The sequence below is a fragment of the Elephas maximus genome, chromosome 1, assembly GCF_024166365.1.
Source record: "Elephas maximus indicus isolate mEleMax1 chromosome 1, mEleMax1 primary haplotype, whole genome shotgun sequence".
Lineage (NCBI taxonomy): Eukaryota > Metazoa > Chordata > Mammalia > Proboscidea > Elephantidae > Elephas > Elephas maximus.
Window position 1 is genome coordinate 15,932,008 of NC_064819.1, and position 17,903 is coordinate 15,949,910.

A 17,903-nucleotide genomic window follows, 5' to 3' on the forward strand; every position below is an offset into this window, starting at 1 on the left:
CCCAAGCTCCCAACTACCCTCTCTTTTACCCAGAATCCACTTCCACCTTTTTATGTATGTGTTATGAGTAAGTAACAGACAGGTATTTTATGACCAGGAAATGGGGAAGTGGCTGGGAGGTACCCATGCGGAGGGAAGGGGCCACTGGACTTGGAGATGGGAGAGTTGGGTTGGAATCCAGACCTTGACACCAAAGACTCGGGGGACCTCAGGCTCCTTTAAACTTGCTGCTCAGTTTCTGCATCCATAAAATGTGGAGGATGTTAATTACTGCAGTTGCTAAATGAAATAATGTGCAGAAACACTATAAAAGCTCCTAGGCAAGGAAAACTTTGACCTCAGTTCCCCCAAAATTAATTATTAAAGCAACTTCCTGTGGGGATAAAAAGAGAGACAGAAAATTCTGCCACAGACTTGAGTTTGAATGGCTACAGCCTTGGGCATTAAATTTAACTCCACATTTTCCAGACACAAAGGTAAAGAGGGAAACAAGATATGATAGATAGGTCTCTTTGTTTCCTAAAAGCGACAGGGTATCTGAAGTGAGAAATTTCTTGGCATTAAATTCTAAGAGACATTGATCAGTAAGAAAACGCAAGAGAGCATCTGGGGTCTTAAAAGCCTGCAAGAGGCCATCTAAGATACATTTACTGGTCCCATCCCACCTGCAGCAAAGGAGAATGAAGAAAACCAAAGACATAAGGGAAGTATTAGCCCAAAGGACTAAAGGACCACATGAACCAGAGACTCCATCAGTCTGAGACCAGAAGAACTAGATGGTGCCCAGCTACCACCGATGACCACCTTGACAGGGATCACAACAGAGAATCCTGGATAGAGAGGAAGAAAAATGTAGAACAGAATTCAAATTCAAGTGAAAAGACCAGACTTATTGGTCAGACAGAGACTGGAGGAACCCCCAAAACTGTGGCCCCCGGACGCTCTGCTAGCCCAGAACTGAAAATATTCCCAAGGCCCACTTTTCAAATATTAGACAGGCCTATAAAACAAACAATAACACAGGTGAGGAATGTGCTTCTTAGCTCAATCAAGCATAAGAGACCAAATGGGCAGCTCCTGTCCAAAAGGAGGATGAGAAGGCAGGAAGGGACAGAAACTGGACAAATGGACCAGGGACTCTGGGGTGGAAAAGGGGAGCATGCTGTCACATTGTGGGGATTGCAACCAATGTCACAAAACAATATGTGTATAAATTTTTGAATGAGAAATTAACTTGAGCTGTATACTTTCACCGAAAGCACAATTAAAAATGAATAAATAAAAAAGAAAATGCAAGTGAGCCCACGCCCATGCACCTCCTCACAGGGAAGCTACAAATGTTAAAAAGAAAATATTTCCTTCAGTTTTCCAGAAAGATGGGGGCATAAGAAAAAGAGTAATGTCCTTAGTGTTCCTAATGAGTGTTTATGGCTACCTCAAATATGCTTGATTTTAAATACCACAAACTCCCTCATGGGCCTTGGCAATGATGGAATGTTCCGTCAGCAGATTTTAGAGGGCTTAACATCCCTGGACGATTCCCAGAGTGGGCGTTAAGCTACCAGTGTGCCAACTCCCCATCAAGGGAGGTGCTTCCGAAGACAGCAGGCAGGAGGTGAAGCTGTTGCTGGGTGCGAAGTGACAAGGGCTGGGCCACATTTTTCACTTCTCGGACCATGAACACTCCTCTGTTGGATCTCTTTCCCAGCCACACTGCTCTCCAGCACTACCTGGGACTTTAAAGCAGGCCCCGCCACCTATGTGTCCAGCGGAGCACAAAGCCCTTCTAGCTTTCACCATCAGTGCCAGGGCTGTGCCTCTCTCTAGGGACCAAGCCTTCCTACCCGCCCAGGTTTGTTGTGTGGCCCCCACTTCCCTCCCTCACCACATAGGATTCAGTGATCCTCCCAGCCATGGGAGCCTCATCTCCTGTGGGATGCATCCTTTCTTTCTGGGGCCATTCCAGGTAATCCCTCCCTGAGAACCAGTGGGAGGATCAGAGAAATGGGATAAAGCCAACTCAGAAGCAAAGCTGATCTCCTCACACCTGTAAGGATTATGCTACTTCCACAAGCAGGCCCTCTCACAGCCTTCTGGGTTTTCCTGTTTCAAAAGCACCCAGCCCCATCTGTCATTTGAGCAGAATTCTTGCCACTCTACAATTCAAAAGTGAAGTTTTCTCTTAAACTATCAAAAACTGTATGTTTTCTCACCACAATCAAATATCAGTCAAGATTCTATCTGATAGATATTTTTAAAGTCGCCTCCTTTCTGCCCTCCCTCTAAAAAAAAAGAAAAGCTAAGGACATATATCAGTTTGTCAGACATTTCTAGAGAGATGAGATAGAGAACCTCATCAACAGTTTGTTTTTTTAGGAAGATTGATTTTTGTTCAACCGTTAAGACAAAGTAGTAACACAACAGAAAAAGAATCTTAGCATCCCAAAATGAATGTGAGTGGTTTGATCTGCCAGAATTACCCTTCTGAGCTACAAAGGGAAAGGGAAATGTAAAAATCAGCTATAACGTAACAGGATTACAGGTGAATGGGGAACTAGGCCCCAGTGCATCCTTGTAAGATGATGGATGACCTAGCTCTTCGGTTCACTGCAGCAGAAGGTAATTGGTATCTCACAGTTAAATCTAGACCTAGAGCCACAAAATTGCCTCACTGGTCTAGGACAAGGCCACACCACTGCACTCACTCTCCACCTCAGAATTCTGACTGGTGACAATGGCTTGAGGGACGAGCCATCTAAAGACGCAGTTGGCCTCCATTCCGCTGTTGAGTTGATTCTGACTCACGGCGCCCCGTGTATGTCAGAGGACTGTGCTCCTTAGGGTTTTCGATGGCATGTTAACCATCTACACCACCCAAGGACTACCTCCAAATCTTGTTGTTGTTGTGTGCTGCCGACTCACAGTGACTCTATGTAAGAGTAGAACTGCCCCCACAGGGTTTCCAGACTGTAATCTTTATGGGAGCAGATTGCCAGGTCTTTCTCCCACAGAGCCGCTGGGTGGGTTTGAACCACTGAACCTTTCAGTTAGCAGCCCAATGCTTAACCATTGAGCCACCAGTGCTCTTCTCCAAACATTAGGGCTGTACATTCTTGGTTTCTTTTAAAATACCCCTTATCCATCCGCCATCAAAAGTTTTTTCCTGATCTTCGTAATCATGTACCTAAGCCAGATAACTAGCACTTCCAAAGTAGGACCTGGGAGGAGAGAGAAGCGTAGACACGGTATAAAGAGAAAACCCATATTAAAAGCAACCAATCACCAGTAGTTTAATAGTATTGAACCAACATCATTTTCCTGGTTTGACAATGTATTATGGCTATGTAGGAAACCCTGGTGGCGTACTGGTTAAGAGCTACGACTGCTAACCAAAAGGTCGGCAGTTTGAATCCACCAGGTGCTCCTTGGAAGCTCTATGGGGCAGTTCCACTCTGTCCTATAGGGTTCCTATGAGTCAGAATCAACTCGACAGCAACAGGTTTGGGGTTTCTTTTTTTTTTTATGGTTATGTAAGATGTTATCATTGGGGACAGTTGGGTAAATGGCACCCGGGGACAGAATTCTCTCTGTATTAATTTTCTAACTTCTTGTGAGTCTGAAATTATTTCAAAATAAAAAGTTTAAGATGAACAGAAAAAGGTACCAATCAGGGTCATTTTTTTTTTAAGAGGCTAAGGGGTTGGGGCAAACAAGGACTTAAATAAACCCTTTCTAATCACCCCAATGCTGCAAAACCTCCTTTAGCTTCTCACCATCTCAATAAACTTTATTCTAAAAAGTTTTATTCTAAAGTTTATGGCCTTTCTTAAGGATTTCAAGGCCTTTGTTAGAGAATTTTTTTAAGGTTCTTATCCTGACATAGCGTTTCCAGTTTTGGAAGTGGAATGGAAAACATGATCTTGTGTTTATACAAAACCTTGCCTAAAGGAGAGGGTAATTTTTCTTTTATGCTCCAGTCTTTATTCTGAAACAAATAACTTTGCCATCGTGACACGTCTCTCATATCGTGCTGAGGCTTGTCCTTGATTAGTCTGGTAAGACAGGCAAAATGTTACTTGTCACTCAACAAATATCTATTATGAGGTGCTGAGCAGGAGACATAAAAGCATTCGGAAAAATATAAAATGGAAAAAGCCAATCACTACATACCTGAAAGCCTTCCCAAGAGTTAGGGGGGAACTGACTCAAGGCAAATATGCATATAGTTAACTGGGAATTTGGTTAGCTACAACGTGTCATTCCTCCCATCGCCCCCGCTCAAAGAAATAAATTTCTGGAGTTTGCTTGTACTTGTTTTTATAGATGTTAAGATTATATTTCTCAAATTTCTAAGAGGCACCAAAGGATTCAAGCTTTTTTATACTTGGGAAACACATTTACAACAGTTCTAGGCCTTAAAATTTCATCAAATTCCCTTTGAGTCTTCATCTCCACAGACTGGAACACCTCACGGTTTGGGTGTGTCTTCACGAGGCAGCTAGCTCATCCATCACCTAGACCTTCTGGGAGTGGTCTCTCCAGCACCACACCTTCCACAGAACCGAGCTACGCTGGGCAACAGCACTATGATTTCACATAAACAGGGGATCACGTTTTCCATTTTATTTCCAATACTGGAAGCTGTACAATAATGTTCAGCAAGAGACATGACTCTACTAATATGTCTGCTTTCTTTTCTTTTTTTTTAATTGAGTATGCAGGAGCTTTGTGCATACATGAGTATTGTACATTAATGTAACGCCAAGAAAACTGCCCAAGGAAGCTTCCATTCCTCAAACCACTTTTTTAACTCCTCTCTGCAGGTTGTTCTAAAAGCCAGTTGATAGATCACACCAAAACCACAGTCTCTCTCTGCCTCACGGTCACACCTTAATTCTGATTTCAAAAACCGGAAATATTAAAATTGCGGTATCTTTGGCTTTGTGTGACATTCAACTCTTACTGAAGCTAAATCTACCCCTAAAAGAATAAGAATCTGTCATCATGGGGGATATTTCTGGAAGAGAGCAAACACCACAGGCTATAAAATTTCAAAAAAGAGTGATTCTAGATATCGGGAGCTCCAAAAATATAAGCTAAACCTCCCTGATGATGATTCTGAAGGCTACAAACTCATTTGGAGGTAGGTATGAATTTTGGTCCCATTTCCAAAGATGATTGAGTAGAAGCAATATATAATTATAAATACCTTATGATTATGTGAAAAATATGAGTGCATGTGAATAAAGACAGAGGATATAGCAAAAATGAAAAAATCATACTGTGTAAAGGTGGATATTTTTCAGGAATTTCTTTTAAGTTACCGTTGTTCTGTTATTATGATAAAAAGGAAGATAAATCATTCATATTACTTGATAACCATTCTTACACGCAGTGCTCCAATATCTTAGTAGTCTGCAAGGACTCTCAAATCCCCTTCTAGGTCAAAACCCTTGGCCCTAAGCCTGTCACATTAGCAGATGAGTTATTTTTTCCCAGAGGGCGTCAGCAGACAGCTGCCCACATAAAGGCTCAGCTCATTTCCACCCGCTTGCACCTTTCTTTTCTCTCTCAACGTGGTATCTCACCAAACAAACATGCTCTTGTTACTGACCATGTCACTTGCAGGAGATGATCAGTAAAAATAGAAACTTCAATTAGTCCCAGCACAGATCCCTGGGCGAGCCAGTAGTTTGTGCTTCTTTATCCAGGAGGACCTACTTGCCTCCCTTCTTTTGTTTCTTCTGTCCAAGACAACTCGGTAGGTAAAATAAAACATTTCTCAAATACATGACCACTGGGACTCTTTCTAAAACACTGACGGTGCTGAACCATGTAATAATAATAATGACAGCCACGACAATGAGCATTATTGAGTGCCTCCCCTTCACAGCAGAAAACCACTGGGTTAGCGTTTGACTGATAACCAAAAGGTTGGAGGTTTGAGTCCACCCAAAGGCACCTCGGAAGAAAAGCCTGGAAATCTACGTCCAACAAGTTAGCTATTGAAAACCCTGCGGAGCACAGTTCTACTCTGACACACATGGGATCGCCATGAGTCAGAATAGAGTCTATGGCAACTGACAGATTTGAGTAGACCCTACACAGTCTTGCACCAAATCTGCTTCCACGGCACTGAGAGTCCCAACTCAAACCTAGACCTGGGTGACTCCAGGATCTGCATCCTTAGCCATTGCTCTTTGAAAAGAATAATAATTTTAACTTTTTAAAGTGTATTTATATGTTTCATTTAAACCCCAAAACATGCCTGTGAGGAATGAAGGTGACAAGCAAAGAACCTAAGATGCTGGGAGGTAGAGTAACTCACCCAGGGCCTCTAAGCTAGGGAGAGAGAAGAGCTAGAACCCTGGACAGCCAATCCAATCCACGATCTTTTCATTGCTCCAAGCTGCCCTGAAGTCCAAGTAAACCTTCTAGAAATAGTTTTAAACTATTGTTTCCTAGACAATGGGATAAAGAAAAGGCTAAAAATCAATGGACTTTTGGGAAAAAGCTGCCCCCTTCCCAGCAGTGTAATACTTTCCAAGTTTAGCCCCATGCACCTCCACCACCAACCCTTTGACATCTCAAGAATTCTGATATTTAGAATATTAGATGATAAAAGCGGTCCGCCGGAAACGAGCAAAGCCTTTGCAGTCACCAAGACCTGGGATCGAATCAGACTCTGCCACCTATTAACTGGGTGGCCTTGAGCAGGTCACTTTCTCAAGTGTAAAATGTTATTACCTGCATTACTGTGGGTCAAGTATTTGGCACGTAAGGACCCTGGGTGGCTAAATGGTTGGTGATTGAAACCCATGCATTTGGACTGCAGAAGAAAGGCCTGGTGACCTGCTTCTGTAAAGATTACAGCCAGGAAAAACCCAAGGAGCGGTTCTACTCCGTAACACGTGGGGTCAGCCATGAGTTGAAATCAACTCCGCGGCAACATTTTTATTATTTTCTAGGTATGCAAAAACTGTTCAGTTTCCTTCTAACCCTCCCCTTATATCACAATTGACTCTAGGTCTCACAGGGGCTCTGGGGTCCCAAAACAAAACATCTCTACTCTTAAAGTCTGCCCTTCAGAAACGACAATGACTTGAATGGAATTTCCTTAGAGGAAAAAAATATCTTTTTCTTAGACGTAGCACTGTCCCTCAGCAACTTGCATTAACTGGCATGGTCCCGCACAAAACAGTAAGCAAAGGTATCCCACCCGCCCACGGGGCCCAAGTTCCTGTTTAAAAGCAGCTGAGTAGCACGGCTACTCCTCCATTTCTGCTGAGCTTTGCACTCTGCTTCCTGGAGTCCAGGTCCCTCATTACTAGCTTCCTCCTGACTCTGATGTCAGCCTGCCAGGACTATTTGCCCTTCTCTGCCTGAGTTAAGACAAATCCCATCATTAACCTGTCCCACCTCCCCTATTGCGATTTCCTGAGTCCACGGCATCCTGCCCACTCTGAGGGCAACCCACCTGGCCGAAGGTTCACCGCCACCTCCTGCGGCGTCATCTGAATGACATCTGAGCCCGCAGAGCTGGAGCCCTTGCTGCTGAGAGGCTGGCTCCGCAGGACATGGGTGCTGCTGGCCGGGCTCTCAAGCTCACCTCCACAGCTGTTCCTGATGAGGTTTTCCCTCAAGTCACACCGGGATATGACTGATCTTGGGCTGCCAAAGTCCTGCACAAGGAAATGGGAAGAAAGCAGGAGGCGGTCAGTAGGTTTTTCTTAGGTTGTAGACTCGTCGCCATCTGGCTGATCTTAAACCGGCTACATTCCATTTACATTGTTCTGAAAACGGATAAAATAATAATTCCCATCCAAAATGCCTCACCAAGTATTAGGAGCATTAACTGAGGCCCTGGTTATGAAAGCACTTTGTAGACCGTAAACACATATTAGAAATGTTTGATTTCATTGTTATTTTAATACTCAAAAGGCTCCTAAGGGGGAAAAAAATGCTCCTAACTGCTGACATGATTCACAGGAGAAAAGTAACTGAAAAGATCAGAAGTTGTATAACTAAAATTTTTAAAAGGTGAATAGAAGTGGCTGAAGAGTTGTCACTCAGGCAATCAAGAGTTAACTCTGAGCTGCTCACTCATCTATGTTTGCAGGCACTGGACACTGCACAACTATTCTAGAGAACAATGTGGAAATTTACATCATATCCTTTGACCTAGTGGTCCCTTCCTGGAAATTTATCATAAGAAAATAATCAAAATAAGGGGAAATTCTATAAGAAGATATATATTGTTGTTGTTAGGTGTCATTGAGTGGATTTTGACTCATAGCAACCATGTGACAGGACTGAACTGCCCCATAGGGTTTTCTAGGCTATAATCTTTATGGAAGCAGATCACGTGGTCTTTCTCACATGGAGCCACTGGGTGGGTTTGAACTGTCAACCTTTCGATTAAGCCATTATACCACCAGGGCTTCTGAAGAAGACATATACTAACAGACATATGTACATCAATGTTCTTTGCAGCACTGTTCACAATAGCCACAATGTGGAAACAACCTAAATGTTCATCAATGGATGAATGGATAAACAAAATGTGAACCATATGTACAATGGAATACTATTTGGCCAAAAAGAGAAATGAAGTCTTGGTGTATGCTACAACTTGGATGAAGCTTGAAGGCATTATGCTGAGTGAAATAAGTCAATCACGAAAGGAAAAATATCGTATGACCTCACGCATACAAAAAGAACAGGTAGATGTATAGAGATGGAAGTTTATTAGTGGCTACCAGGGGCCAGGAGGGAGGGGAAAAGAGGGAGTCATTGCTTAGGGGGCATTGAGTTTCTGTTAAGGGTGATGGGAAAACTGCATTGATTAAGGGTAAGGGTTTCACAGCCAATTAATGTTATTGATGTCAGTAAGTTGTACAACTGTAAAAAGTTGAAATAACAAATGTTGTGTGATAGATATATCTATAATAACAATAAAAATAAGTAGCTGCTGAGGCTGTTTAAGTATAGCCAAACATCTCATGGAATTTGGTTCCTTGGTTTGGAGGTTTAGGGTCATGGTTTCATAGCATATCTCAGTTAATGGTCTAGTATTGAGTTTAGTGCTTATGTTCTACCTCCTAGTTCATCGTGTAGTGCCTGGGGTCTTCAAAGCTTCCAAGTGGTCATTCAAGGTACAACAATTGGTCTCTATTCACCTGGAGCAACAGAGGAAGGAGAGTCAGAAATAGGAGGAAATGGAATGTGTGGCTAATTGCCTCCTCGAACAATGACTATACCTCTGTAGCCGTGAGACCAGAAGAATTGAATGATGCCTGGCTACCATTACGGAACATTTTGATCAAAGATTCTACAGAGGAATCCTGATCAAATGGAGGTGCTATGGAATGAATTGTGTCCCTCAAACATGTGTGTCAACTTGGCTAGGCCATGGTTCTTAGTATTGTGTGATTGTCCACCATTTTGTCACCTGATGTGATTTTCCTTTGTTTTGTAAATCCTACCTCCGTGATGTTAATGAGGCAGGACTCAATCCATTAGATTAGGTTGTATCTTGAGTCTATCTCTTCTGAGATGTAAAAGAGAGGAGCAAGCAGAGAGACAGGGGACCTCATACCACCAAGAAAGTAGTGCCAGGAACTGGGTGCGTCCTTCGGACCCAGGGTCCTACACTGAGAAGCTCCTAGACCAGGGGAAGATTGATGACAAGGACCTTCCTTCGGAGGTGACAGAGGAAGAAAGCCTTTCCCTGGAGCTGGCTCCCTGAATTTGGACTTCTAGCCTACTAAACTGTGAGACAATAAACTTTTGTTTGTTAAAGCCATCCACTGGTGGTATTTCTGTTGTAGCAGCACCAATGACTAAGATAGGGGGAAAATGTAGAGCAGAAACTTCACAATCTCATGGAATCCAGCCTTTCTGGAGCCATGGAGGCTGAATGAACCCCCAAAACTACTGCCCTGAGATAATCTTTAAATCTTACACCAGAAATATCCCCCCGAATCTTCCCAAAACCAAACAAACAATAATAATAAAAAAAAAAACAACAATAGCTTAGTTTAACTAAACTATTAATTAAACTGCCTTGAGCATTGTGCTCTTTTAAGAACTATATGGGATCAAACTGACAATAGCAACTCAAAAGATTAGATATGAAACTTAGGAGACAATGAGCTTGTGCTAATGGGGGAGGAACAATGTGGAAAAGGAGGGTGAGAATGGTTGCACAACATGAAGAATATAACCAATGTCACTGAATTGTACATGTAGAAATTGCTGAATTGGTATATCATCCACTGTGTATATTTTCAACAACAAAAAATAAATTTCTAAAAAGTAAAAAAAGATATATACTGTAGTGTTATTTATAATAGCATACTCTTATAAGCTTGTAAATCTAAACCCCTAAACCATAAGAAAAATATGGTGCATCACTTTAATAGATGATGTAGCCATTACAAATAACTAAGATTAAGTAGAAATTCTGTAAAACTTTTATACTAAGGAAAAAAACACAAACAGAAAATACAATTGCATCTGCGTTAGGATTCAAAAGAGAAATACAATGCGAAGACAGTGGATGCCTTAAAGGCAGAGGGACTACGCCAAATTTTTCTTTTACAGTAAAGAGATATTGGTAAGAAAAATCTTTCTTGCCTTACATTGGATTTGGGAGAAGGTGGGGCATTAAGATGATCCAAGCTAATTTGGGGTACCGGGCATTTGAGACATTAAGTTTAAAACTAAATACTATATGTTATTATAAAATATGGTGCCTGTAAGTTGGATCATTCCCCATTCATGGCAAAACAAGCCCAGGGTCCTCTCTGAGCACCCTTTCACTGATGGGTGTGGAAAGTAAGATGGACTGCCTCCAGCTGGCTGGATACCAGTGCTGTACTACATAATCCTTGCAACAGCTCCAGGAGACAGGACACTGATCTTGTCCTCTTCCCTCGGTAACACTTGGCCCGAAGGTCTCAGATGAGTCAAGTGTCCCTTGACCCCTCTGTTAGTAGTCAGACTCCTGGCACAGGCATAGCACTTGGGGGACCCCCCACTTTGTCATAGCCTAGAATGCCCTCAACTAGTCAATGCCTTTTGGAACCTTTGCAAGATTCAAAGCCAAGAAGTTGACAAGATTTTTCAGTGTTTTTACATAAGTAAAACCAAGTGTGTTGTTCTGGGCCTCTGAGATTGTTTGTTTAACTGAATTCTTTTATTTTTTTTTTTTTTTGCATTGAATCCCAGGGGATCTTGCCTGTGACAACCTCAGGCTTGTAAGTATGTATATGTAGCTCCACTCTCTGGCTACTTGGTATGGAGCAAGGTAAGAAATGACGGTTCTGGGCCACTCACAAGATTCCACAGCCAGGGTTTCCAGACTGGGTTTCTGATGGCCAAGCCTGGCCTCTGATGCAGCAGCTCTAATAAAGCAGTGAAGAAAGCACAGGGAAGGGGGCTAGGGAGTTAAGTACCTGAAGGCCCTGGCAGGGATGGATTACCCAATAAGCAAGGTACGCACAGGCTCACTTGTGCTTACTTACTAATCTGTAGTACACGATTTTACATGAACCTGTAGTGAACAATTTCACATGGGTCTCACCACGTTTGATGTGGTTAAAAAAAAAAAAAAAAAAACAGGTAAAATTGTGTACTACAGATTGGTAAGTAAGTACAAGTAAGCCCGTGCTTACCTTATTATAAGCCGGTGCCTACATACCGTGCTTGCTGGTTAACCCCCCCCGCCTGCAAGTATTGTTCGGTGGTGGAGCAGAGGCTACAGCGGAGATCTAATTAGCTGTCCAGAACTTGAAGGGCTCGAGGCTCGGCTACCCAGAGCTTACTTAGCTAGAGGATTTCTGAACTTCTTGCCGGCAAACTGGCCTTGCTGCCCAGCAACTCCAATTCTGAAGGGCTGGTTATAACTGGGCCGGTGCTCTAATAGCCAAGTGCACCTGTCTTCCTCAGCCCTGTGCAGAGCCCCACCACGAGGTTGGCAATGCAAGCATCTCCCTTCCCCCTTCCCCTTAGAGCCACGGAAATCCCTGACGCTCACCCACTGGCCTGAGCTGGCTTGCACACTGGAAGAGACTTAGTCCCGGGGCCAGCCTGGTTTGCTCTGAGTAGGAGGCAGTTGCATGATTCTTCATCCACAGCCTTGACGATTTGCTTCAGGTTAATCATTATGAAATCACCCCACTACCTGGACGCCTGTACCAGAAGCAAACTTTGTCCCAGCTTCCCAGTCATCCCAGCCAGAGAGATTTTCCATAGACACTATTAGTCCTTGATGAAGGACTTCTACAGGGCCACCTGCTGGTCAGGGAAGCTGAAGAACTCAGAGGCAGGCACGTCCATGGGGCTGGCTTTCCCTACTGTACTCTTGCCGCTCCCAGGCTTCTTTATTGTCTTGGATATTAGGAGCACAGCCTTCTTCATTCCCCTCACTGATACCATCTTTCTCACATTTCTCCTTAATCACATTCTTCAGGTTGTAGTAAACCTCAGATCCAATGCACATCACTTCCTTGAAATCTGCTCCACAATAGGCAGGGTCATGAATGCCTGCATTGCCACCTTGTTGCCAGTGTGAGAGTCACCATTGATCACACTGAAAGCTGCAACTGGCAGGTGCCTTCAGAAGTACCAACCACACTGCAATGTGATAGTACAGGGAAGCCCCCTTCTCAGTAACTCCAGCTTTACAGACAGCAAGGGACACCCTGGTACAACATGTATGCCAAAGTTAGATCTATTCTCAGTGCCATCCATCTCTATCACCCCTTTGTCAGTCTTTGCCTGTTTCATAAAGTTCTGTTTCTTGTTATTGAGGGCAGGCCCAATAGTTTCATTGATGCTTGACAGCCTTTAAGACACCTTGACCCATATATCGAGTCTTGTCATTGTCCTGGAGCTTTAGGGCCTCAGAGATGCCAGCTGAGGCACCACTGGGCATGGCAGCTCTGAAGAGACCTTATGAGCTGAAGGCATCTACTTCAACAGTGGAATTTTAACAAGCATTAAAGACTTCTGTCACATGGAGCCTGAACATAACCATGACTCATTTCTAGCTATAGATTTTTGTTGCCAAGAAAGAGGCAGAGGTTGCTGAAGCCCCCAACAGGGAGCGATAACCCAGCAAGCTCAGCTCCTCTCCTCTATCCCTCTGAGCTCCCCTCTTGATGTTTTAATTTTGAGCAAGGACATGTGCATATTTCAAGAGAAGAAACCAAAACCACAGAGACAGGGAGCATGTCTTGTAATGGTCATGACCTTCCAGGTACACAAACATTACAAATAAAATGTCTCAAGATACCCATATTTCAAAACTCTAATTCCAGTGAATACAGATATGCCAAATCTTTAAACCTTGGAGAAAAGAAAGACTCATGATCTAAGAAATTCCTCACAGGAATGACACGCTGATATCTGATGCACTAAGAGCTTTTAGATGCTGGGGACCTGACATCCTGGTCCTCTGCCAGGTGTCAGAATATAGCAAATTCTAAAGGGAAGAGCCCTTCTGCTGCATCACCTGGTGCCAGCCCTCACTTCTATAGAGACCCATGTCATGAGTTGAATTGTGTGCCCCCAAGAAAGATATGCTGAAATCCTAACCTCAGGTATCTGTCAATGTGACTTTTGGTTGGAAATAGGGTCTTGGAAGATGTTATCAGTTGTGATAACGTTAGGTCACTCTGAAGTAAGGTGGGTCCTAATCTGAGCAGTGTCCCCATAAAAAAGAAGAGGTAAAGACAGACACAGAGGGAAGATGGCCATGTGAAGATGGATGCAAAGATTAGAATGATACCCCTACACATCAAGGACTGCCTTTTTTAGAAGTTAGAAGAGAGGCGTTAAATAGATTCTCCCTCAAAGCCTCAGAAGTAATCAACACGGCTGACGTTCTGACTTGAGACTTCTAAACTCCTGAACAGTGAAACAATACACTTCTGTTCCTGTAAGCCACCCAGTCTGTGGCACTTTGTTACAACAGCCCTGGGAGACTAACACAGCCCACGTACCTAAGTTCATGGCTAAGCTCACCCAAGAAGTTTGAAATTGTTTGGCCCCAGTTTCCCAGATCCAAGTTTAGTACTCCTTGTAGCACTGCCTCCCACCTCGGAAAAGACCGCTGCTGAACTCTGCAGCGGGAAACTTACTCTGAGCCCACAAAGCCCACCCTGCTGATTTACTATGTCTTCGCTGTTCAAAATACGGAGCCCTTCCTTCTACGTGTCCAACTTGGGGGATAAATATCCTGTTGATGCAGACAAACAGGTATGGAGGGGTTCGATCCCTATAGAGGGAGAGGGGAGACTTGGTGTGAACACGGAGAAATGGAAACTAGTTCCAGGATGGACTTCCACTGGGCCGCTGCCCGATTGCTTGGGGGTACTCCCAATACCCCATGCTGGGAAAGGTTTCAGTAGATTGACAAAGCACCTGTCTATGAACCCCAGAAATGCTCTCGTCAGCCTCTCCAGAGGATGCATAAAGAGTAATGACATTACAGGCAAGTATATCAAGAGAAGGAACAGAAAGGGAATAGGAGGCTGAACTCTCTTGCTGGCTTTCTGTCACTATGCAGTAACCCAAAAAGAAAACAGGGGTGTTCCAGACTTAGATAGCTTTTGGGTTACTACAACACCTCCCCTCTCCACTCTGCTCCATCACCTAATATGTGGAGGATAAAATGAGCTGTGGAGTCCCCGCGTGGTACAAATGGCTAACGCACTCACCGACAACCAAAAGGTTGGTGGTTCCAGCCCACCTAGAGGTGGCTCGGAAGACAGGCCTAGTGACCTACTTCCCCTAGATCACTAGGGAAAGCCTGTGGAGCACAGTTCTACCCTGACTCACCTGGAGAGCGACTGGTTTAGGCTTTTTTTTATGATTTGTAATATTTGCTGTAACACCCATCTGCCTCTATAGTTTGTTCATCAAAATCTGTTTCCCTGCTGTCAAGGCCGGTGCTCAGCTGGTTCACAGCAGTGTGGCATCAGGGCCGGTGAGGTCAGAGTCATTTGCCTGTGCCACACCGGCCACGGTTTTAATTGAACTCCACCCTGCTTACTACTACTAAAAGTAAAAACTCTGAAATGATGCCAATGGTTGTTTGGTGCGGGAGGATGGGCTTGTTTGTTTCTGAAACAAAAGGGTGGAAGAATTGAGAAACTACAGGTCCTGGGAGAAAAGAAACCCAGAGAAGAATGGAAGCAGACACACCCGACCCCCAGGGTGAAGACGGAAGGAACAAATCTGTAAGCAGGAAGGAGCCAGGTAGTGAAGTGGGCACAGGCGGGGAGCTGGCTGCTCTCTGGGGCTGACGTCCCCACTGAATACTGGCCAGACCAGCCAAAGCTGCAGGCCCCGCTTGACAGAAGCCTTGAGGATTGGGGGCGGGGGGTTGGTATGGGAAGACAGGTAACTGGTGATAATCCAAAATTTGTGTGCCAGCCATATACTCCCTGCTTGGCAGGTGGAGAAATCCCTCTGCCAGCTTCCAACCAGCTCATATAATTCCTTGAGCAAATATTTATGAAGGATCTGCAATAGGCCAAGCCTGCTTCTTTTTATTTAGTCTGACCACAAAGAGATATTCTCTTAAAACATCTATATTTTATTGCGAGCTGGATTGAATGCTGATTTTTTTTTTTTTTTTTTTTCAATTTCCTCTACAGCTCAAAGGAAAACATAGATGATGTCTTTTCTACCTTCCCTGCCACCATAATTTCCCCGGCTTGCTGCCCAGACTCTAATTTGTCTCCTTCCTGATGCTCCTGCCTCCAATCCTACTTGCCCCTTCATTCCTTTCCCTCCACGTTCACCTCCAAGGGCCGAGACCTCTCACTCCAGCCCACGCTTCAAGAATCTTCTTCCACCCCGAGACCTGATTTCCACGTATCCAAATACTGCAGCCCCCAGCCACATTGTTCTTCTACCCTCGGGATTTCAGCTTCCTCGGTCATCACCCATTTGCCTCTTTGCCTTCACCCTTCCTCTTCCTCCCTGATGTCACAGCAGCCTGGCACTCTCCATGGCCATATCCCTCAAGGCACTCACTTTCCCACCCTAACAACCTCTCTACTTCCCATCCCTAAGAGCATCTTTTTGGCTGCCAATGTCTCCCTTGCCCCCATCAAACCTGCTTTGTCTCCTCACAGGGAGTACCAATCCCTCAGCCCTTCCAATTTCTCCCAATCATCACTGTATTAGTCATCTAAACCAAAAAAACCAAACCCGTTGCCGTCGAGTCGATTTCAACTCATAGCGACCCTGCAGGACAGAGTAGAACTGCCGCATAGAGTTTCCAAGGAGCGCCTGGTGGATTTGAACTGCTGACCTTTAGGTTAGCAGCCGTAGCACTTAACCACTATGCAACCAGGGTTTCCAAACCAAAACCCATAGCAACCCTGTAGGACAGGGTAGAACTGCCCCATAGGGTTTCCCAGGTGCAGCTGGTAGATTTGAACTGCCAACCTTTTGGTTAGCAGCCAAGGTCTTAGCCACCTCGTCACCAGGGCTCTGTCTTAGTCATCTAGTCATCTAGTACTGCTATAACAGAAATACCACAAGTGGATGGCTTTAACAAAGAGAAATTTATTCTCTCACAGTCGAGTAGGTTACAAGTCCAAATTCAGGGCGTCGGCTCCAGGGGAAGGCTATCTCTCTGTCGGCTCTGGAGGAAGGTCTTTCTCATCAATCTTCCCCCTTGTCGAGGAGCTTCTCAGGTGCAGTGATCCCAGGTCCAAAGGATGCACTCAGCACCTGGTGCTGCTTTCTTGGTGGTATGAGGTCCCCAATTCTCTGCTTGCTTCCCTTTCGTTTTATCTCTTGAGAGATAAAAGGTGGTGCAGGCCACACCCCAGGGAAACTCCCTTCAAATTGGTTCAGGACATTTGAACTGCCAACCTTTTGGTTAGCAGCCAAGGTCTTAGCCACCTCGTCACCAGGGCTCTGTCTTAGTCATCTAGTCATCTAGTACTGCTATAACAGAAATACCACAAGTGGATGGTGACCTGAGTAAGGGTGGTGTTACGACCCCACCCTAATCCTCTGAACTTAAAATTACAATCACAAAATGGAGGACAACCACACAATACTGGGAATCATGGCCTAGCCAAATTGGCACATATTTGGGGGGGGGGACATAATTCAATAAATGACAATCACTTTGCAAGCTATACCGGCCTCCCTGTCAATGGCACAGGCTGCTAGTCCACCAAACCCCTTCTCCTTTTCTCCCTGGACACACGGCTAGATTCAGTCTAGTTCTCGTGTCATTATTGTCCAGGCCCACACTGGGTCTCTCCCCAGCACATTGGCTCCCTCTACGCTTATACACAGCCTCATTCTGGGCAGAAGAACTTCCCATGATCCCTATACTGGGATGCAGCCTCCCATCCTCTTTGGGGGCAAACTTTTCTTGGGGCCTGATTTGTTTCAGGGAGCTAGGTTTAGAAAGTTCCAGACTGGTTTTGTTCAACTTCCTTCTCTTTGCAAGATAGAATAAGTGTGGCCCAGTGCTGTCTCAGCCATACACGTGGCGATGTGACTGGGTTACAGACAGTAAAATATCAGTGGAAATCATGTGGCCTGCTCCTGGGCCTTACCACAAAACCCTGCAAGCACACTCATCCACGCACTTTCCTCTTGACAGCTACTGGGCTGTGAAACTTACAATCTATGGGAGAGACACACGTTTTTCTCTTAAAAAAATGATGAGCAAAATAGACAAGCCACTGGAGTTTGTGGAGTTGTAATATTTGCTGTAACACTGTAACACCCATCTCCTTGTATATCTTGTTCATCAAAATCTGTTTCCCTGCCATCAAGGCCAGTGATCAGCTAGTTCGTAGCAGTGTGGCATCATGAGGGTTTAAGCTGGTCAAGAGGCAGAGGGACCGGCTCTGGCT

The 17,903-nt window shown here is 44.4% G+C and overlaps 1 protein-coding gene and 1 pseudogene across 1 annotated transcript in view; both read right to left on the bottom strand.

Moving 5' to 3' along the window:
- ITGB5 (integrin subunit beta 5) overlaps positions 1-17,903 on the bottom strand; it is a 135,920-nt gene that overhangs the window by 103,654 nt on the left and 14,363 nt on the right. The window contains exon 3 of the mRNA XM_049878730.1: positions 7,478-7,682. Coding sequence (XP_049734687.1) covers positions 7,478-7,682 — 205 coding nt within the window. The remainder of the gene's footprint in view (positions 1-7,477; positions 7,683-17,903) is intronic.
- LOC126072890 (alpha-enolase-like) lies at positions 11,586-15,022 on the bottom strand (annotated as a pseudogene).